This window comes from Dendronephthya gigantea, unplaced genomic scaffold, assembly GCF_004324835.1.
Source record: "Dendronephthya gigantea isolate DGI-Jeju-01 unplaced genomic scaffold, DenGig_1.0 000010F, whole genome shotgun sequence".
Taxonomy (NCBI): Eukaryota; Metazoa; Cnidaria; class Anthozoa; order Malacalcyonacea; family Nephtheidae; genus Dendronephthya; species Dendronephthya gigantea.
This window is the reverse complement of record NW_021163020.1, coordinates 3,222,049-3,244,303: the sequence shown is the minus strand read 5'-3', so window position 1 is coordinate 3,244,303 and position 22,255 is coordinate 3,222,049. Positions and strand designations below refer to the sequence as shown.

The following is a 22,255-nucleotide window of genomic DNA, read 5'->3' as shown; positions in this document are numbered from 1 at the left end:
TTTGAATGAATGATTGGATGTGTAGTTATTTAAAGCCAGGTCAACTCTGAACTGGCGGAAAAGAACTTGGAATAGTAGTGTCGAATGAAAATCCATTTCTCGACGATAGCGAATGAAACAACTCGATATGTCGAGTCTATAAGTCAGAGTTATATTCCTTATAACTAAACATATAATCACAAAATATCGAATAGTTTCATAACGAATAACAGAATATAATCGATTAGAAACTGCAGAATGGATTTCTTATTTCGATAGCCCTTCTCTGCGCTGATTGACTAAAATATGAGCGATGCTACACTGCTCCTTGTTTAATTCACAAATGGCCTGTCGAAAAGTGTGGATATAGGATCCAAATAGGATCCTTTGGAATACAAACTCTCAAGTTAGCTCACTTCTTTCGCATACAGACACGAGAGAATCTCCGCTGGCTTGCTACACTTAGAACATGATACACTTCCCCAAAAATTTTGGAATGTGCGCTCCTTTGTGTCAGACGCATGCATGGCTAGATGAAAGAATAATCTTGCAACGTTAATTATCCGGAAATCCGGACTGCCTTTATAGGTTGTCAGTACAAGTATATATGCGTTATCTTCTAAATTGCATTGAAATTGGGGGCGATCGTTGTGGGCAAAGTATTTTGCTCACACCTGAAACCGCAATGATCCGCAATCATATTCTTGAATACGATTGACTGGATTGACAGATCTACTGATCCAAATCGTCAAAACAATCAACATATTAAATCCCCTTTAGTCGGTCAGCCAGCCCGATAAAAATACTGGATTCGGACTGGAGTTGAACAGCAAAATTCTTCTTTGGTCAAATGATGGAAAGCCCTTCAAAATCGTTTCTTTATTGTCTATTAAGACTATAGTCTTGCTGTCTTATATCAATAGGTGACATGACAGGTCCGGCTTTTTACAGCAGGAAACCTATTAACTACTATAGTTCTCCGTCTCAAGCAATCAATCATACCCTGAACTTGACTACAATGAGCAATCAATGGAAGTAGCTACATCTATAAATCCCTTTTGTGCAGCTAATTCCCTCAATAGATATTGTTCAATCAACATCATTTGTATTGGACAGCTCTATAACTTTGAAACATTTGCCTTGAGGATCGAAGCAGGATACTGCGTTAGGATTTAACCCCGGCTTATCAAACTTAGACCAGGGTGGGTAAAGTGTAAAAAATGTTATCGCGAGAGAAAGATTTACCTAGATTAACTTCAGTCTTCATTCAACTAAATTTTTACCTAAAATAACGTATATCATTTTAAAAAGCTCTCTCTTTTAAAAAGTTCCACGCTGCCCTGAATTCCGTCATCGTATGTTCGTACTATACTGGCACTGATTACCTTAACTTGAATTTGGAAATTGGAATTTTCAGTGGAGAGTCCAGTTCTTCATCCGAATTCTCTCAGACGATTGCACCCCCCGGTATTCTCATTACTTCGTTCTCTCAGATTACTCCCATCTTCGGGTGTTGACGGACAAACCAAACTAAATTGCGCGTTAAACCGCAATTTATTAATTAAACTTCTGCCACGCATCCAACCTTTGTGCGTCAACAGAATCGCGTCGTAGCATCTTTCACAGTCGTCCAGTGTTGATACCTTTGTATAAATTGCGCTATTCGGCGCACGCAAGTCACTTGTGCTCCTAGAATTCCACACGAAGGAACTCTCGCCGGCAAAGCAATGCACGCAAAATTATTATCGCTATGTGTTGTCTTACAAACTGCGTCTTCATTTGTGAAGGCCAGCGAACAAAAGGTAGCAATGGACCAAATTATACTGGCAAACATGGGGAAAGGTATATATTTTTAATACGTTTTTAATATTGCCAGATGGTGTACTGAACGAAGCAATGTTGTTCTTGTAATCTTATGTAGTAATGGTAGTGGCTTCTGTTCGATCGACTTGCTTCTGCATGTTGTGTTCGACTGTTGGAGTTTCCGGTATCATTGAAACAATATTCCGCCGTTTACGAATGCGCATTTAAACAAAAACAATCCAGCAATGTTTCTTGAATAGACCGGCTTTGTTTAAAAAGGTCTTAAGCTGTATTAAAGCGAGAAAATTAAATAGTATAATCGCCTGGCCTTTGGCTTGCAAAGAGTGATTTATTACTGAAGTAACAATCAAACCTGTTAGGTATCTTGTGTCACCTTTCGTCAGCTGTTCTCTCTCGAACTGTTACATGTCGTGTGTCGTGGGTAATGTAGATCGATTTGATCTATTTTCCGTCTTCTTCTATTTTCAGTTTTCTTCATAATTCATGAACATCGACAATGCTCTCAAGTAAAAATTTCTGTGATCTTCAGACGTCTTAATATTATTGTAGGGAAAACCTAACGCATTCACCTTCGAATTTTGTAACACGAATTCACACTTCCCGCTACTTTTTGCCCACGACTCGCGAATACACACGTTCTGTCTTGCTCGTGACAACTGATAAGTGACATCGTCTGGCGTTATGGCGAATTACTGGAGGCTAAATACTGGTTCTTCTCGGGACCGCGTTAAATGATTTGCAAATGCGAGCCATACGCGAGTTCCTAAAATGATGTAAATTGCGGAAGGTGTGGTTTGAATTGTACTTTTGCAAATCAATTAAGAGTTGCAAAACGTCCTTCAAAGTTCAACCTTACTCCAGGAGGATTCCAAGGTGCATAGACCTGCCTTGAAGACATATGAATTCTTTCAAACCTCTATACACTAAAACTATTCGCTCAGCACGGCTAAAATGAGAACCCTAACAGGCCTAACCCAATTCTATCTGTACCCAAGCAGCTAATAAAACCGAAAGCCGACCAGGAATGAAAATGGTACGAGTACCTATTTTAGCGGTGCCGTGCCAAATATTTGACTGTAGTACAAGAGGGGCTTTATTTAATGTGTCGCAAATTAAGATACTCTGATAAAGAGCTCTTTTCTCCGTTTAAGTTAGTTAACCCAGTTTCATCCAATTTACTGGTCACCTGGCTGGAGGCTATGATTTGGTTTCCCGAATTCAATATTTTTCAACAATTCAATAATTTTGTACTATATGATGAATGGGGTCCTCAATTTTACTAAGCTTCCCTCAAGCTATATATATGATGAAATGTTCTTCGGGACTTCGGGTGGTACTTGTATTTCCGCAGTCTTTCCGCAACTTAACATATCGTGGCCTTCAGTAACGAATTTGTTCACAGTTATAAATAATCAAGAAGTTCTTTCTGGCAACGATGCCGGATAACCCGTGCTATGTTTAAATTAGGATAGGCCCAACCTCATAATCCGAGGACAAACTACTCCTGACGTTTTTCCGATTTTTTTGGCTAATATGGTATAAAGCATGTACAGTTACACAAATACACAGATTCTATTCGGATTATTTGCCAAATCGGTCGCGACAGGCATGAAGAAACCACGATAGAAAAACGAAGAGGCTTTATTTATGTTGTTTCTGCAGATATCTCTCATTCCTCATTGCCCGTAACCATCATTCCCAAAAGTCCTTTGTCTCCGCCCACTCCGGGGAATTAGTGAAAACGCCTTGACGAATGTAGCAACGTCCATTAGGAGTATTAGACTCCCATTTTTCATTCGCTGGAAAGTGTGTTTTCATTTAACCTGTTCTCCTTCAACATCTATTCATTATTTTGCTTTCATGCATGTATAGGCTATTTTCATGTACGCTATTCATGTCTTTAATTTTCTTAGTATATAGATATTGAATATTGATATGTTGTTATTTTTTAAATTTTCTAGCTTATTATAAATAAGGTATATTGCTTTTCTTCAATTGAGAAAGCACTTATACGTTTGATATACACTGGCGGTCAAAAAGAACTGCTCAAAACGAGTTAAAATGCTCTCAAATGAACGTAACTGTTCCTCTTACAACATATTCGAGTGAATATAGACTAGATTACATGCTAAGCTATATGAAATAATAATATTTTGTTGACCCTCCTTTGGCCTTATAATTGATGACGGCCTTACACCGGCGTGGCATACTTTCTGTTAAGGTGGTAATCTTAACGGTCAAAAGAAATTCATCCTATGGACAGTCTTTACAGCAACGCATAAATCGTGGACGCTTTATGAATGAGTTCCTTTCTTGCACTATCCCCTTGACGTTGTCCCACAGATTTTCAATAGGGTTAAGGTCTTTTGACTGTGCAGGCCAATCCATTTCTGTCACCCCCTCTTCCTGAAACCATTGTTTGACTATATCTTGGAAGGGTGGCAGGTTGCATTACATTATTGAAATATTGCTTGGAATAAGAGAATTATCCAAAATGCCTATGAAGCTCTCTCCTATATTCGCTTCTTCTTCATGAATTTGTATCTAAACAGTTCTTTTTGACCGCTAGTGTACAATAAAAGATTGATGGTTACGATCCCTGTTATATACGATTAAAGCAACATTTGAGCAGTTCTTTTTGACCGCCAGTGTAATATGGCGGTCGCGAATGCCCATTAGATCGAAACGTGAGGAAATGTTTTTGTCTATTTTAGGCAGTTTTTATAGCACATTTGATTACGTTTTCTCGCTGAATACAAATCATACATTATATATCCGCATGGTGCAAGTAAACAACGTTTGTCCGTATCAAGCTATGATCGGCATTTTTATCGTGCGACTTTTGAAATTAATCATGCAGCGTAAGAACGGAAAAAAGCAGAATGCGCTCCTAACACATGCTCGAAGATACCCAACCCCCAGACTCAAAAACAGAAAATCTGGTGGAAAAGTGTTGTATTTAAACAGTTACAGTCGACTTTCAGGTCAAATTCACTGAAACTCCCAAACTTTCAAGCGCAAAACTAAAATAGCTCTATACTGCATATGTTAGTAGCATGCGTGCGACTGCACCAAAATTTCCCGTGGTGTAGAATCAAGGCGTTTATAGCACTGATGATTGTAAAAACAAAGTCAATCTGCATTCCGGAATGAAGTACATATGCCCCATGTCTAGCACTGTCTTTCGAATATCATTTTACGAGAAGTTGTTCCCACGGCTTACATTAATGAATTAATCGTTGACAGAAGAGCGTCAACAGACAGTGTTTGTCATGTCGACAATGACTAGTGTATCCATGTATCTATGCATGTTGTTTCACGAAGTTGCTGTTTTTCGACTTTTTTTTCAGCGTGTGAAAAACGAGCGAGCATAATTCAGAGAGATGTGTACATATATAGAACGCTATTAACATTGTGACAGGCGGACAATATGGCACCGATTAGGTCAAAGGTCGTCGTATTCCTGGGATTTTCACCAGGAGCTCGTCGACGCAGAATGAAAGCGAGCTGCTGACAGAAATGTTTGTGATATCATTACTGTTTCATGAGTGTCACTGAAAGATCTATCCCACTCCCAACTTCGCCCTGTCTTTCCACTTGCTTCAACAACTGTACTGTACATACACCAATGAGTTGCAAAATCGATTTCAAAAACGACAATTTCATCGGACAGTCGAGAAACTTTGTGCACAGATATTATCGCATATTCGTAGAGTTTGATTGTAAGATCTCATCGGTAACTCTCCGTACATTAACTTTCACCCAGGATCATTCAACAGTTAACACCACCAACCTATAGATGCTGGTTGGGCATATGCTTGCAGTTTGAGCACTTTCGTGCTGAAGGGTAGATATAAGGTGTTTATACATACGAGCCAGTCGGGCGAACAGGGCTGATTTAAATTAAGGACTCTCATGGCCGCAACAGAGTGTCTTAATCAATGTTTGCACCTGACCTTGAACGATCATTCCTTAAATTTAGCTTAACTCATTTCACGCCTGCTTTTGTCCGGTTAACTGAGCAAGCAAAACTCATATTTACAGACCATAAGTTTAGGGGGCAACGTTCAGGTTTAACAAGGCTATAGCTTTATTCATAATACAAATTCATCAATTCCAAGTGTAGGTACTTAATTAACAATGTAATAATATATCTAATATCAACCAGGTGATCTGATATGGCGGGAAAGGACTAGGACTAGTTGTCATATAAAAATCCATTTCTCGGTTGAAACAACTTAATATCTCGGGAAATATACTTTATTTCGGTTTCAAATTTATATCATAGCTAAAGTTCTTATAACTAAACATAATCACAAAATTTTGAATGGTTCCATCAAGAATAATAAAAGATATAATCGATTTAACATTGCAGAATGGATTTCTATTTTCACAAACTTTCTGAGCGCTGATTGGCTGAGATATGAGCGCGAGATCACCTGGAAGTTATACTAGCCCATTTTACACTACACTCAATTTATTGGCACGGCATGGCTAAAATGGGTACCCGTGCCCAATTTTATTAGTGTTCAGGCTACCAATGCTAAGGCCAGACACGGATGAAATGGACACGGGTACCCATTTAAGCCGTGCCGTGCCAATAAATCAAGTGTAGAGTGTAAATGGGGCTAAAAAAAATTGTCTACTAAGTAATACGAGTTATATTTATCCGCCCCGTCTACTAAACAAAAAATCTAAAATGCTGTGTTTATTTTGTAGAAAAATGGATGGACGTTCACAAATTTGATATTCGTTTACCGCCATTTCGGAGCGGGGCAGGTGAGGGAGAGTTTGATGCAGCGGCCCGGGACGAGAGTAAAATATGGTCGAGAGGCGTGATACCTTACGTCATAGACAAGAGCATACGTAAGTACTTGGATTAAAGAGAATACTCTTGTGTTGGGTCAACATCGACTGTTTTTTTCCCACAATTTCTCCATCACCAGTAAACTCTAGAGTATACAAGTGGAATGATAACTATAGTGATAAACATGTCCATATTTGCCTGAAGTTGAAATATTTTTCCTTGCATGGTTTTGAGCTGAAATACTTGACCCTAAAGTCTAAACCACGGACTGTTTATCAAACTAAGGCTAAAACCACTTCAGCAAATATAGTCGAATATTTTAAAAACATTAGTACAACCACCTTTCAACCGGGCAAAAACTATAGCGAGTAGTTTTTTATAGTTTTGAATATTTCCCTTCAAATATCAAATACACTTTTCAAAAGCTTCAGTTTCATACACAAGTAACACAACACAACGTCGAAAATTGTGTAACTATTTCTTAATGCTCAGAAACACTCGTTCCAGTTGCGTTAGAGTTCATTGCATGTCCATCTCACCACCAGGCTTCCTTTGTTTGGCGAGGCTACTGGACATATCCTCTTACATTTAGCGCTTTGCAGAATGTTTTCTATCCCTTCCATCTTTTCTGGGTCTGGTGTGAACTGCATGTCTTGTAAGGGGGGTTCAAAAGATTGTATTGACAGGAACTGAATCAACGCTTAATACTGTGAAAATATGACGTGTTCCAAAATCAAATATGATCTTACGTATCGTACCGTTCGTACGTGTGTTTTACTCATGATCAAAGTGATTTTGAAACTCGGTCATGTAGAATTGTTGTGAAGTTGATATCGCACCAAGCTTTTTGTAACAATATATTAGTTGAAAAGAATTAATATTGTCTAAATGGTTAATGAAGGAGCTCCCCCCAGTGTTTCAGATGATAACTAAGGCTAACAATCTTATCACATTATTAGTTGACCGTCCAACGTTCAAAGCTAACCTGGAAATGGCGATGAAAGAATGGAAAACGTATACTTGTATCAAATTCCGAAAAAGAAAAAGAAAACATCGAGATTATGTTGTTTTTATGTATGGAGTGGGGTAAGAAGTGCCTTTTAAGAGCTTCCTGGGAAGAAACAGGATAAATTGAGCACTCATAAACCTACTTCCAAGATCTGTTTACAATTACAGAAACCGTTATTAGCAGCGGCTATATGCCGCGTATCTATTCAACTCATTGTCCGATGATGTAAAATGCTCAGACAGTCCTTCCTAGCTCCTTGCTGACAATGCTCTTCTCTTCTTGGTTAAAAGATCATCCCCATGTGCAAGGTTTAAAATTTCAACTGAATTGTTTTCTTTTTCAAAGCTGCAATGCAGATGTTGGTCGTACGGGTGGGCGACAATACGTCTCACTGGGCAGAGGATGTTCGGACACAAGTGTGATCATCCATGAAATAGGACATGTTGCTGGGTTTTGGCATGAGCAAAATCGTCCTGACCGAAGCAATTATGTTGATATTTTGTGGGATAATATCGTTCCAGGTTTGTCATTTCTTGAGATCTCCACTTGTATGGGCTGTAACAACACTTCAGAAATAATTGGATAGCCCTTGATATACTGGTACTTGATTGAACTATATGCAGTATGTACATAACTCTCAATCAAATGCCTAAAATGTAGAAAAAAGTTCTAGAGGGCTCGACCTTTAAGAGCGGCCTGGCCCCTCTTCAGGGTGTTTGGTTTAAAAAAAAATACGAAGTGCACATGCTGTGAACATAGATGATTTCAACCTACATGCATGTATGGTTTTGAATTTTATCCTGTAGTTACCCCAAATATATGCGACATTTTACCTGCCTGGGTTAGTGATATCTTCGTTCTATTCTTAGCTTATAGATACGCTTTTAACAAGTACAACGAACTTCGTATAAACAGTCGAAATGTAACCTACGACTTTAAGTCCATAATGCATTATGGGGAAAGTGCATTTAGCAGTAACAGGAGGGCGACGATTGTTGCGAAAAATAGCAATGTTACAGAATTTGGAAACATTCATCTTAGCCCGTTGGACATACAGCAAGCCAATCTGATGTACAATTGCCCAGGTTGGATTTAATATGAGAAATATTTAGATAAATTGAAATGGCTTTTTTGCCTTTTTTTAAAAACATTATCAGCAGACAGTTTATAAAGATAAGAGAAAAAAAACATGGGCAGTGTTTTGTCAATCGACTCCCAAAATCAGAAATAGTATCACTAATATTCAGGTTTGAGGATGATTTTCATAAAGTCAAAATGTCCCTGCAAAATTGTTGTCCGGTTTTCAAGCTCAAATCCTGGCTTCACAAGATGTCTTTCTTGTAAACTTTCTTCATATCATAGTTTGATAAGTTTGAATATACAAGTGTTCTCTTATTTTCATGCAGTTAGGGTGACCAAATTTCCCATATTTCCTGGTGACTTCGAGTTCTCAACAGCCACCGTTCCTGGCAAGCGTTGTATCATCCTGAACGAACCGAGGGAAAGATCGCGGCAATCAATCCGGCTTTGTCACAACATCACGAAGAAAGATCCAGGCATTTCTTGGTCACACGAGGGAAGACTACCATCACTGGACTGCACTCGCATCAATTCGCCATACGGGGGGGATTCGATGGGTTTCTGGAATGACAACTACGTATGCGTGGCGAATGATTCCGTGTATAGATTTCATTGGTCGAGAAACGGGCCAATTGAAGGCCTTGGATGTTTGGGCTGGCCAAGCAAAAGTCGCAGAGGCAGGACCCAGGCGTTTTTATGTGCAAAGTTTTTTGATGGTCGTAAGTAATACCACTTTTAAACATATCATTATAATTTTAAACTGGAAAAATTCCAATTAAGTTCCGTAAAGTTCGGTCGCAAATTCACTTCTGCTTTTAAGCTTTCAACATCTTGCACCAAGCACTAATGGAATAAAGTACGATAAATCCACTCGCGCGTGGCATCATCTGAAACTAATTGGATTCAGAGAGAAAAATGTATTACTTTTGCATGAAAAAGGAAATAAACTAATTATTATATTTTATAAACTATCTCATTATTCTTGCTAATTAAAAGATCTTGTTAGTATCCATAATAAACAAAACACTTCTCGACGTTTCGATTTGAGGGCCTTCGTCTGGAGAGTTAATATGAAAAACTCTCCAGACGAAGGCCCTCAGGTCGAAACGTCGAGAAGTGTTTTGTCTATTTTAGGCAGTTGTTATACCACATTTGATGCTAAGTTGTTTGAAGACGCTGCCACGCTGCCCCCTGGTTATATAGTATCCATAATGTCCAATAATTAATCCGCATGTGTGAATAATGTTTCAAAGTTACCTGTTCAAGCTGGATAAGACTACCAGTTCAAAATATTTTTCTCTAGAATGGTGTAAAACAACCATTCTTTATAATCCAGTATAACAACCATTCTTTATAATCCAGTACTGAAACACTCTGGGTAAAACAGCCACATAAAAGTTACTCGATTATTCATGGTAATTGAAAAATATGAAGACACAATGGAATTCAAGCATGAAAATTTTTTATTTGCATCGTTTAAATTCTAGTTAACTCAGAAATACACGACTCTGATTGGCCAATTCTTTCCTTAACTACAGTTAAAAGTTAGTTAACTAGGCTTTTATACAACTGGTCCCAGATGGAAAATTTGAGCATTAAGTGGTCACAGCTAGGACAATAGAAACTTTGAGGGGGTAACTCCCTTGCTTGGGGGTAAATCCATTTCCTAGCCTCGTTTTTTCTTATGGAATCCCTCTCTTTTTCCACGACATTCAGCAATCGACGGAGGGTGGACAGATTGGTCGCCCTGGACAAGATGTAACAAAGTGTGTGGCGGGGGGTACCAGGAGAAAAGGCGTTACTGTACAAATCCCGTGCCAAGAAATTATGGAAAGCCCTGCTACGGACAAGACTTTGAGAGACGATATTGTAATCTACAAGAATGTGCAGGTGGGTATCGAATGACAAAACTCCTATAAGGTCTGAGCAGATCAGGAAATACTGCTAAAGAAACATGTTTATAATATCCTGACCCAATGTTGATAATATTTAACATCCCGAACGGAAATTCTACTTCCATCGTAAATGAAATAAGCCGTGAGATTACTCCAAAAGCCTAGCTTTGGGCTTTTTTTTCGTGATGTAAAAAAACTAGGCTCATCAGAACAGGTGTCCAGACTTCTCTTTGCCTAGTCCAAAACTAGTCAACGTCCAATATTGGCCAATGTCTCCTAAACGTCAAAATCCAGTCAACACAAGTTTGTCTAGTTACCTTTTACTCACAGCAGTGTTAGTTTTGGCAATTCTTTAATCAAAGTTAGGACCATATTTTTCTTGCGAATGCGAGAATATGTCAATCTTTCAAACTCTTATATTTGAAGAGTTGAGTAAACTTGTTCAGCACAAAACGATTTGAACCTTCTATCCTTCTCAGAACGACCGGAATGGCCAGCTGATTTTATGTTCAAACACGTCCGGTACACACCTTACGACCAGAATTGCGTTCGAATCTACGAGCGAAGCTCTGATCTTGTCTGGAGAAATTACTTTTTCTGTTCTGTTGGGACAAAACGAAGTATTCGCATGAAATGGTCGGATATGGGCGCCCAGCGTGGGATGAGATGTATTAAGGTCAATGAACCGTTGGAATCTGACGGTTGGAATGATAATTACTTATGTGTTCCTCGGGATTCTGAGTATAGGTAATGATTGTATTTTATGATGATAATGATAATAATTTTAATGATGACAGGCGTTATTGTTTATAGTAATATTGATGATGTCGTAAAAAGGTTTTCATAAACTCCATTCATGTAGGTTTCAGTGGTCTCATTCTGGGCCGATACATGGTTTAGCCTGTATAAGATGGTATGCAAGAAATGGAACCAATGGATGGGACAACAATTACCTTTGTGGGCAGAGGCATACGGGTGAGCGTGCAAAGGGGGGAAAAGACAAGGTTAAAATAAAGAAATTACTAGGCAAAATTTTGAGAAAGGAAGGAAAATTAAAGGAGAGAAAAAACGTCTTCAATGGGACCTTTGCCTCTTGCCTTTGAACTGCTTTTTTGGGCGGCAAGAACATTTGTCATTAAGTGGTCTTATAGATTAACCTCTTAATCGTTCGTACGAATCTTTCATACGTATTTTTTAATTCTCAATTCATTCTTTCTAGGGATTATGGCGATATCTGCTGCTTTCAATCAAGCACCCCGTGCAGCCAATGAGAATCGTAGAACTGTCGTGACGAACGGAGTCTGGAGCGCGTGGTCGTCATGGACTCGTTGTAGTAAAACGTGCGGTCATGGAAACCAGCGAAGAACGCGAACATGTAGAGGTGGTCGACACTGCTCTGGTGAAAGAATGGAGACTAGGGAATGTACCGTTGCTGTTTGTCCAAATTGTGAGTCTAACGCCATAATTCTTCCCTTTTGATCTAACAAGGCCTTGACAAAGCCTTTTTTCCGCAGCTTGCAACGGGGTGTTAAGAGAGGATCAAGGAAGTCTGATTTCACCCAACTTCCCCTCATATCCACAGAATTCGCGCTGCGAATGGAAAATTATCGTAGGAACCGGAAAGAAGATAAAAATAAAGTTCAATTACATGCGGCTGAAAGGTACAGTAATCAAATGGCGTGGAGATTTTGTGTTTGGTATCTCGATTCCGGTGAATCATTCACTAACCAAAGCAATTTCAACCGATAAAGCTATCCAGACTAAACAAATCTATCTTTCCTCTATCCAGCCAACTACACAAGATGTTCGTTGGACAATTTAATCGTCCGAGATGGAGACAACAGCCAAGCGCCAATCCTGAAATTGTTCTGCAGTAATTTAAACTCAGTTGTGACGGTCGAGTCAACGGGCAACAGTATGCTCCTGCAGATGCGAGCAAGCGACAAACTTCGAAGGGGAGGATTTAAAGCGCAGTGGACCAGTGAAATGCAGGGAAGACAAGGTATACGATTGATGCAGATCGATTTCGGCCATTTGTGGCATAGGGACCAAGGGGCGATTCTAACTTCCACGAAAGTTTGATAGTGCTTTGATAGTGTTTGATAAATCAATAATCTTTGCCTACTTTTTTACAGTCTCGTGTGACATGAAACTGACTGGTAATTCAGGAATTTTAACGTCGCCCCTCTATCCTCGCACGTACCCAAGTAACACAGAATGTACATGGTTGATCACCGTGCCTGTCGACCGTGTTCTTCAAGTGAGATTTCAAGATTTTAGTCTGGAGAAGCACAGTAAATGTTCATATGATAAAGTGGAAGTTTACGATGGCGGTTCGGTAAGATCACCAAAGAAAACCTATTGTGGGGGAGAAAATCCAGGTATGCATTATGATGATAGGTTTGATTATGATCATGATTATGATAATGAAATGACTGTGATTATGATATTGAAAATAATGATGATGATTATTATATTGATGGTAGTGTGATGGTAGTGATGATTATGTTAATAATAAGGTGATGATAATGGTCATTATGATGATTAAATTGATGAGGAATGAGGATGATTGATGACAGGTGAGATAGTGATAGGCATGATTGCGGTGATTGTGATTATGATGATGAAAATAACGATGGTAATGATTATATTGATGGTAGTGTGATGGTAGTGATGATTATGTTAATAGTAAGGTGATGATAATGGTCATTATGATGATTAAATTGACGAGGAATGAGGATGATTGAGATGGAATTGTGACGCTGGTTTTGGTGAAATCGCAATGATTAACCAACATCAGTTGGTGAAGGTAGTGATAGTTATGATTGTGATGGGCGCGTTCATGACGATAATAATTACAGCAATTGTAATGATGATGAAGATAATCATGATTATGAAGGTAATGAAAATTACGTTGATAAGAAACATTATACACTCCTTAGGTACCATAACAGCATTCACGAACCGCATGATCATCAAGTTTAGAAGCGACGCAACAAGAAACTACCGCGGATTCAAGCTTTTGTGGTTCACAACAAGGCGTCGTTTTTAGAGGTATTCCTGAATGAAATTGTTGTTCGGCAAATCCCCCTTCATCGTTTACCTTCATTTTAAGTCAACTGGATTTTTACGGCGAATGTATGAATGCTCTATATAACATGTAGGACAACATTCGTAAAGGGAAATACATTATGCATGACTTGACCTGATATTCTGGCATCTGATATCGTGAGGTAACATGAGAATATAGTAATTGTTCAATTCAGCGCAATGTAAGTGGTCAATATAATCGCACTTCAAAGGCGTATATTGTCATATAGATTTCTATAGGTAATTGTTGCTTTGTAAATATTGGTATAAATATATATATTAATTAGAATGCGGTTGCATAATTTCACTTATCTGGTGTTGTATACGCTTACTTTAGTTTAAGAACGTGAGCGAACACTTGTATCCTATCAACTTCACCTCTTCTTTTCGACTTTATCCCTATTGCAGCGAGTCCACTGCACTCTTTTCTCTCCAAGGTCGATTATACAGTATTGCGGTATATACAACCTCCACTAAATTTTTTTTCGCCAAGGTCGAGTATACCATATTCCGCCGGTGAATTTTGATTCCCATTAACTTTTTTATTGCCATGGTCGAGTGTACCATATTCCGGTAAATTCGATCTTCGCTATATGTTTATCTATTCCGGTATATTCGATCTTCACTAATTTTTTTATTGCCATGGTCGAGTATATACCATATGGTTGAGTATACCATATGTACTGTGAACGTGTCTGCTGAATCAACAACCATATCATTATAGATCTGTGTATACTTTGCAGAAAGTTTGCTAAATTTTTTTACGCAGTTAGCTGATTATAATTTTGGGAATAATGTTTACCATTGCATTCATCGTATGCAAAAGAGAATATTAATTTTACACCTTATCTATATAACACAATTAACTTCTATTAACTACAAGCTCTTGCATCAACGTTACGAGCGTCCCGAATTACCCAACAGAAACATTTGTCGCAAAAGAAAGTTTCACTCATTACGTTTACACCACACAGAATGTCACAATGCAAAAATAAAAGTTTTGATATACTATTTTTAACTTGAATTACTTTGGCGGTTGTAGGGAAGAGAGTTTTTTCTCCAACTAAATACAGTGACTGTTATTTCGAAAAGTAAGCCGAACAAAAATATCAAACTAAAACGCGTTTAATCAGGGTTCAATATGGCATTTCTCCACACAAATGACCAGTTTCACCATGTTCGATCGTTATACAACATATACATTATTCTTCAAGCTTAACACTTTGTTCCACAACATCATTTTCCGTTTGCATATTACTCTCAAGTTGCACAGTGTTACTTTCAAGTTGCACAGTGTTACTCTCAAGTTGTGCAGTGTTACTTTCAAGTTGCACGGTTTTACTCTCGAGTTGCATAGTGTTACTCTCAAGTTGTGCGGTGTTACTGTCAAGTATATTCACAGAACTGTCATTTTCGTCTTGTTCAGACATGGTATTGCCTGGTTTATCTGTGACTTGTTGTTCCGTTTGCATTCTGGCTTTCCTTCGTTGTCTGTAGGCAGCCTTTTTACGCTTTAAAGCTTCCTTTTTCATGGTCAAGTCCTCTTTGAAAATCTCTTTGATTTGCTCATCTGTTGCGTAGTTGCTCGATTTCAACAAGGTAAAAAACACTCCACCACTTGTGCGCCTTTGAGAAGAAAAAGATTGATAAATAGTCCATTTTAAAAACCTCTTTTGAAAACACACACAATACCTTCTTGATCCATTACAAGTCTTCATTCCACCACTAAGTTGGATTCTTTTAGTCTCCTTGAAAAGTTCTAAGACTTTCTTTCCACCAATGACCTTCACAGTTTCGATAATCAATGCAAATTTGTGCTACATTAATGAAAATTGAAAAAAAATATTTTCATGCATATCTCTTCTACCGTAGTGTATTGAAACAAACAACACATTCCTAGTCAAATCATTTTGTATGTCATTGATAAAGTTTGCTATAGTTTGGTCATTAGAAATTCAAACTCAAAGTAGAAGAGAACTACCAGTTATTGGATTACTCAGTCATTTGTTTTGCTAGTCATTCCAACAAGTGACAAACAAAATCAAGTTCATACTTCCTCAAGTCTCTCCGCGATTTCTTTTCCAATCTTCACTGGATTATCATGCCATCTCACACGCAATTGTTTGCATAAAGTTTTCATGCTGGGTCTGCGTGGAATATCGTCTACTCTATTAGAGTGGTGGCCTTTTTTGCCTAAAATAGCATTGGCAACACTTAGACAAGATTACAGCGAGGATGTCTTTACCTAAATGTCTCTTGCTTTTAATTGTCAAAATACATGCTATTTTTGCTTCACCAAAAACCATGATTGTAGTTAAAATTCTGCTAGAACAGTTGTCTAATGTAACTGCCATAAACTAAGATAATCTTCAAGGAAGATTGTCCACAGTCTGCATATACATGTATGTATTGCAGTCTGCATGTTTCATCTTTAGTTTACCTTCATTTGCTGCATGTCACATGCATGTGTCATTGAATGTAAACTGCATTACATGTAAACCTACACCTAAGAGGTAAACTACCATCGTTATTATCATTTCTACCTAATTTCTCGTAGGGAATACTGTCCTCAAAAGCATTCGATTCTGAACAGTCCATAAACTCTACACTGTGATCTTTTCGGGCTCCTAATCGGCTCTTTACCGAGCCTCTAGAGCACAGCATCGCATCGTCTTTCAAATCGTATTGTTCTAGACTTTGCATAAGTTTTTGTTTCGCTTCTGTCAGTGATATATAGTCACTTGGGTCAAACGCAGTGGTTAATTTTTTTTCAACATTAGAATTTTGCGTTTCGTTTCTTTGGGGTATTTCAGCTTCAAATTCGTTGTCTTGCACGCTTAACTCCAACGCGTCGTCCATCGTAGCTGCCTCTGAACCACAAATCGGTGAAATAAAAACAAATTTTGTTGTTGTTTTCCTCCTCGTTTATTTTGGAAATTTCGACCACAGAATGAGTTGGGGCGCGCTAGAGGGTACACTTTTATATTGGAATTCCGCTGCCTAATTTTGGCTGATTGCAGTTGTTCAATATAAAAATGAAGAAAATGCAGTCCTTGGATAGTTTTAGCAGTATTTTTAAACTAGATACACATGAAAATTGCTGGGAAAAGATTTATAAACTATTTTCTTTCTTTGAAATTTAACAAGTCTTACGAAAGTTTATGTTTTTTTAACGAACCCCCGTTAGCTCTCGCCCGTTCGCAGGCTTGCTTCATAAATTTTCATAAATTATAATAATTATGACTGATATTTGGAAAAATTTTGTTTTGACACGTGGTGCATGAAGAACAAAATCTGTGGATATGGATTTGATTTTTTTTCAGTTTTGTGCCTGAAAAAGCACTTTGTTCAACAATTACAAGCCATGACTTGATTTTCAGAAGCCTCGAATGTAAGTATTTGCATTGTAGTTTTGTTTTGAGATATCTCACAGCTTATAAACCCTAAAAGAATTTATTTACTACTTTATAGAACTTGATTATTTTGAATTAGTATAAAGAGCAATCGATTACATGTTAAAGTTAAGCAATCCAAATCACCAGTTTGAATAAAGGCAATTCATTCGTATTAATAGTATAAATAGTATTCAGGTTATTTTAATTCAGAGAGTTGAAATATATTATTTGCAAGTTTTACTGTACGTATGGCTGCTTTCTAGGCCCCCTGGTAGTTAATTTGTCAGACATTAGACATTGACATTCATTGCACCTTTAGTAGTAGACCGGTCTGATCCCTGAGCTATTGCAAAATGTATAATTAACAATTCTCTTACACTTGACTCATATATTGGCAGTACTCTTCCACTGATGAGTAAAGGCATAAGACAGCTGAGTAAAATACTAAAGTAGGCCACATCTGGGTGCATTGCAAGCTAATAGGTTAAAAAATTAACAGTTAACATTGTCTCTGTTGTTGGAATGTATTTTTTATAAAAGCTGTGTATTTTATGATAGCATGCAAGTATGAGTGATGTTGATGATGGGGAAGATTTGGAATTCTTAAAAGCATTTGAAGATGAATTATATAATGACCAATTGTCAGTTGGCAGGTACCTAAATAATATATTACTTGTGTATTTTCATTTCATATTTGTTTTTGACACATGACACAAAGCCGAATCACTTGTTGGTACTGGCTGGGTTTTTTTTCTATTGTTCATACCTACTAGAGAAGTAATTTGTAATGAGAAAAAGTGATTTTGGTTCTTGTTTGTTTTTGCTTCTTGCTCAATTAAGATTGTTTTGTAATTTCAGCGAGGACAGTCTTGATAGTGAGTTAGAGGCAGAACTCTATCAAAGTGTTCATTTTGCATCATCTCTGGTAGAAACCCCAACCAATGATAGCAAAGGTATTTTATAACATGTAAAATTAAATTCTTATGCAGCAGAGCATTGGAATTTAAAATGTGAACATGTGGTCTCTAAGACTGGCTTTGTGTCTCATTAATAGAAGAAAAAGTTATTAATAAACCAAATGAATCCACAAGTTTGGAATCACAGATAGAACAATGCAATTTTGATAGTCCTGATAGACAATCCGAATTTGAAGAAAGAAAGCAATTGGATCAAGTAGATGGTCCTCATAATGGACAACAGGCAAAAGATACATCCAAAAACCTTTATCCAGAAGTTGAGCTGGTGTTTGCGAAAGATGAACAGAAAAATAAGTTATGCAATGTGAAGGTATTTGTCGATATACCAGTACATAAAGTTTTCATAAGGCAAAAACTTATTCAACTTTCAAATTTTGGTTATCTTATCTAGGGTAAAACTGGAGTGTTGTTTGAAGAAGCAAAAACTGATGGTGGTGAATCAGACAATGGTGGTTTATCTGACGGCAATGGATGGGGGATAGTAGCTGCTGATATGATTGTGAGTACATATAGACAATATTGCATTGTATCAAATAATTCAAATAGTATTGTCTAAATATTCACAGAGTGAATGCAATACAGGTGTGAAAAATGAAAACACGAGAAAATGCATTAACTTTTTCAGCAGCCTGTCAAGAAGGTGAAACGACTCAATGTCCGTTGTTTTAATTGCAATGAAAAGGGACATCGGACTTTAGAATGTACAGCACAAAAGGTATTTCTTCTCTAGTAGTTTCTAAAATGTAGGAGAGAATTTGTTATTTCATACCCTGCTGGTCAGGTTGACACTAGGTCAAGGTGCTTAGGCTTTAGGTGCCCCCCCCCTCACTTCTCCTTCACCTCCTTGAGTTTTGTCCCCCCCCCCCGGGTGTCTGGTGCATACTGGTTTTAAACAAGGTTACATTTGTTGTTTTACTTGCTTTTTTATTCATCAATGCTGGTGAGATCCTCGAGTTAACTTTGAGGTAATCTACTCTTCCGTGACGTTTTGTAGAAAGAGAAGGTCTGTTGGCTGTGCGGTGAGATCGGCCACCTTCGAAAATATTGCAAAAACGACTTGTGTTTCAATTGCAATCGAACCGGCCATCAAATAAAGAAATGTCCACAGCCTCGACGAGCTCCTCATCACAGATGTAGAAGATGTCGTGCACACGGACATTTTGAAAGTGTAAGCTTGTCGTTTGTGACGCTTTCGCATGCCACAGTATGTAAGCCACCACTTCTGGCTGGTAGAATGTGTGTGTACCGCTGCACCACTTGAGGTGATTGATAAACAGCAATTCTTATGAAAAATCGTTGAATATCGCTGTGCCATAGAGATTAATGGCTAGTTTTGCTGAACTGAGGTGGTTTATTAACAGAACATTTATTTTTACAACAATTGTTTAGCAAAAAAAATCGGCATATCGTACTGGGAGTGTGTGAATATTGCAATAAAACTTCCAGCCTAAATGAATATATGTGTTTTGTTTCACATCTTAAAAACTTTACTCAGTGTATACTCATAGTTTGTGTGATACCTGATACATACTTGCACTTCCCTTTCATTTTAGTTTTGCCCGGATCGGTGGAGACAATATCATCATACAGTAAGTGAAACGGAGCGCTTTGTTATACTGGATAGCGCCATCTCTTCAAATCTTTTCATCCTGTTCAACCATTTCCTTGTAGATCAATCAGGGTGAAATGGTGCAGGCAATACAGCCCGAGTCAATTGAAAGACAAGACTTTTTCTGTTATAATTGTGGTGAAAAGGGCCATCTCGGACATGTAAGTTTTCCGTGTGAACCTTCAAGAACATTTTTCAATCCAAAATCAAATCTATGGGATGCGGACGTGAAGTAATACTGCCATTATTTCAACAGTATCACAACTGGTTTGAAAGTGATAGACTCCTTTTGGTAAACAAAGCCAGAACTGTGGATAGATGTAAAATAAATTAAAACTATTATCGTGCTGTAACAATAGAGGCCGAGTCACGTCCGCATTGTAGATTTGTTGAATCATAAACTAATGCGATCTCCAGAATCTACGAATATAGTTCTCAATCTAATCCTTTCGGATCAGTAGTTGGGTAAGAGTCAGGATTATAGGATAAGGTTTGGGATTAAAGTTAAGATTATATTCGGATTTATGATTATATATAATCGTTTCGGATTATAGTCTCGTGTATCTGCATGAAAGACGCACAAAAGATGCAATACTTATATAAATTATGTGAATTTGTATTTGGAAACTTTTAGGAGTGTTTGGAAGAGATGCCATTTTTTTCCTACCGTACATTTCCTTTCGTCGTGAAATATGACAGGTTTACCAGCAAATTTTCGCAAGTGGACGGAAACAATAAAACCGACGGCAACACGAACTTGACTTCGGAACCGGGCGGCAAAAAATCGAAGAAGAAAAAGAGGAAAAGGAAACGTGCAGCTGAGGAAGAGGCCTTTTGGGAAGAGAAAAAGGCGGGACTGAAACGAAAAAAGTTGGGGGATAGTTCGGACACTAAGGATCTGTCGGGGAATCCCCGGGTTAATTGGAGACTGTCGAGGGAGAATCGTTGCGATCAACTAGAGACATTCACAGGTATCAATTCTGTCTTTTTATTGCAATATTGAGAAAATTGAGATGCGCTTTCCTTTTGTTGTACTTTGTGACTAACAATGAGACCAGAGACTACAGCTTGATGGTGCAAATCAACCCAGTCTGCCTGCGCCTTACATGTGGACGTCGCGTGATTTAACTTTTCAAAATTTCGCTTGAACATTTCTTTTGCAGATTTCAATCACGTAACGTCAAACCTACCACTGCAGCCGTTGATGGACATCGGCGAAGTTTCCCGCGGTAAAAAGAAGAAACGGAGGAAGACAAACGCTCATGAGCATTTGGCGGAGGAAGGCCCCGTAAAGAAGAAAAAAGCCAAACCAAACCGAGATAAAAGGAAAAGACTGAAAAAAATGAAACTCCAACAGAAATTTGGAAACAAAGTGAGTTGGATATTGGGTCGATGTATTACATTAAAAATAGTCGTAATATAATATTTATTGAAATTTAAGTGAAGGTTCATTTTGAAAGACCTACTGGACTTTTCGAAATTCTTGCCTTGTAAATGAAAACTATATTAAACGTAGTGGTTCTTGGGTTTGACTCGCGTCTTCTTCTGCTATGTTTTTAGCAAATTTATGAACAAAAAGTGCTGTTGTAGATAAATACTTGTCCTTTCCATCACTTGCTGGACAAAAAGCATTGAGAAAATCTTTATGCATGTCATCACCTTATTTGTGTATCTATTTTACCTTTTAGATTAATCTGGAGTCACCAACATTCAACTCAATCTCTGCATCTCATTCTACGAGAAGCGCCGCCTCGATGGATGGGACCCCAACTACGATGAATACCTCTACGAGGAATGCCACCCCAATCTCTAGGAGGAGGTATGCTACGAGAAGTGCCACCTCAATCTCTGAGACGCACCATACGAAGAGTCCCACCTCTGCGACGAACCCTGCGAATAGTGTCACCCTAATGCCTGTCACGAACGCTACGAAGAATGCCACATCAAATTCGTCGACGCTGTCCACGGCGAATGCCGGCACTGAAGAGAATATAGTCTTTCAACTTGGAAAGGAGAAGAGACTTCTTGTCATACAAGAGGCGGATAAAAAACCTTGGAGGCGGAAGCACAAAAGTGCTGGGAACAAACGGAAGGTTTATTATAAATATGATGGATTTTTGTAGAATAATTAATTTTAGTAATTCTGCATCAAATCGAATCCCCGGTTTGGGGAAGAACCTCGCCTCTCTAATAAACTCCCTCACCAACCATAGTTAATGGACCAACTTCTTACTGTGCATCTAATCCTTCAACTACCTTGACTGCAGCTGATAGCTATTTCCTGATTAGAAGACTTGGTTTTCGGAAGAAGAGGCAAAAACGTACGATTTATGCACGTAAAATGCAACTTCAGTCTTTCGTCCCCTACTTGAATTCAACCTACACATTTATCATTAAGCCTGCGATTAGAAAATTTAGGCCGAAAAATACGTGATAACATGATGATATCGATAATAATACAAATAATTACCTTTTTTTACCTAATTTATTCATTGTAAACATTACCCTTGGAGGTGTGGTTATTATTCAACTCTCAACCAATCATCGTTCACTTCTTTATCGTCGCTACTTAAGTCACGTGTGCCGTTCG

At 38.1% G+C, this 22,255-nt stretch overlaps 3 protein-coding genes across 3 annotated transcripts; 2 read left to right on the top strand and 1 right to left on the bottom strand.

Moving 5' to 3' along the window:
* The first annotated feature begins 1,514 nt into the window (after positions 1 to 1,514).
* On the top strand, positions 1,515 to 13,973 carry LOC114518341. Its single transcript, XM_028538319.1, has 14 exons — positions 1,515 to 1,821; positions 6,523 to 6,669; positions 7,570 to 7,696; positions 7,965 to 8,140; positions 8,489 to 8,704; positions 9,026 to 9,418; positions 10,416 to 10,589; positions 11,074 to 11,341; positions 11,457 to 11,569; positions 11,814 to 12,041; positions 12,109 to 12,255; positions 12,384 to 12,596; positions 12,730 to 12,975; positions 13,537 to 13,973. Exons 1-14 carry the CDS (start codon positions 1,707 to 1,709, stop codon positions 13,644 to 13,646), a joined length of 2,673 nt encoding a protein of 890 aa, XP_028394120.1. The 5' UTR covers positions 1,515 to 1,706; the 3' UTR covers positions 13,647 to 13,973.
* Positions 13,974 to 14,532: 559 nt separating this feature from the next.
* On the bottom strand, positions 14,533 to 16,622 carry LOC114518314. Its single transcript, XM_028538289.1, has 4 exons — positions 16,228 to 16,622; positions 15,738 to 15,877; positions 15,377 to 15,501; positions 14,533 to 15,310 (listed from the first exon to the last, which is right to left on the bottom strand). The coding sequence occupies exons 1-4, from the start codon at positions 16,541 to 16,543 to the stop codon at positions 14,887 to 14,889; spliced, it is 1,005 nt and encodes a 334-aa protein (XP_028394090.1). The 5' UTR covers positions 16,544 to 16,622; the 3' UTR covers positions 14,533 to 14,886.
* Positions 16,623 to 17,786: 1,164 nt separating this feature from the next.
* LOC114517968 (zinc finger CCHC domain-containing protein 7-like) lies at positions 17,787 to 22,249 on the top strand. Its single transcript, XM_028537823.1, has 11 exons — positions 17,787 to 17,812; positions 17,938 to 18,032; positions 18,134 to 18,366; positions 18,448 to 18,555; positions 18,682 to 18,771; positions 19,051 to 19,224; positions 19,610 to 19,645; positions 19,728 to 19,826; positions 20,300 to 20,636; positions 20,829 to 21,037; positions 21,354 to 22,249. The coding sequence occupies exons 1-11, from the start codon at positions 17,787 to 17,789 to the stop codon at positions 21,786 to 21,788; spliced, it is 1,842 nt and encodes a 613-aa protein (XP_028393624.1). The 3' UTR covers positions 21,789 to 22,249.
* The last annotated feature ends 6 nt before the right edge of the window (positions 22,250 to 22,255 follow it).

Bases quoted from the DNA above. Each gene is read 5' to 3' on its own strand.
- LOC114518341 (XM_028538319.1), top strand. From the start codon at position 1,707: ATGCACGCAAAATTATTATCGCTATGTGTTGTCTTACAAACTGCGTCT. The intron at 7,697-7,964 runs GTAAGAAGTGCC...TCTTTTTCAAAG, and splicing joins GTTTTTATGTATGGAGTGGG to CTGCAATGCAGATGTTGGTC. The intron at 10,590-11,073 runs GTGGGTATCGAA...TATCCTTCTCAG, and splicing joins TAATCTACAAGAATGTGCAG to AACGACCGGAATGGCCAGCT.
- LOC114518314 (XM_028538289.1), bottom strand. From the start codon at position 16,543: ATGGACGACGCGTTGGAGTTAAGCGTGCAAGACAACGAATTTGAAGCT. The intron at 15,502-15,737 runs GTATGAACTTGA...TCATTAATGTAG, and splicing joins TCGCGGAGAGACTTGAGGAA to CACAAATTTGCATTGATTAT. The intron at 15,311-15,376 runs GTATTGTGTGTG...TTCTTCTCAAAG, and splicing joins ACTTGTAATGGATCAAGAAG to GCGCACAAGTGGTGGAGTGT.
- LOC114517968 (XM_028537823.1), top strand. From the start codon at position 17,787: ATGACACAAAGCCGAATCACTTGTTG. The intron at 19,225-19,609 runs GTAAGCTTGTCG...CTTTCATTTTAG, and splicing joins CACACGGACATTTTGAAAGT to TTTTGCCCGGATCGGTGGAG. The intron at 19,827-20,299 runs GTAAGTTTTCCG...GGAAACTTTTAG, and splicing joins AAAAGGGCCATCTCGGACAT to GAGTGTTTGGAAGAGATGCC.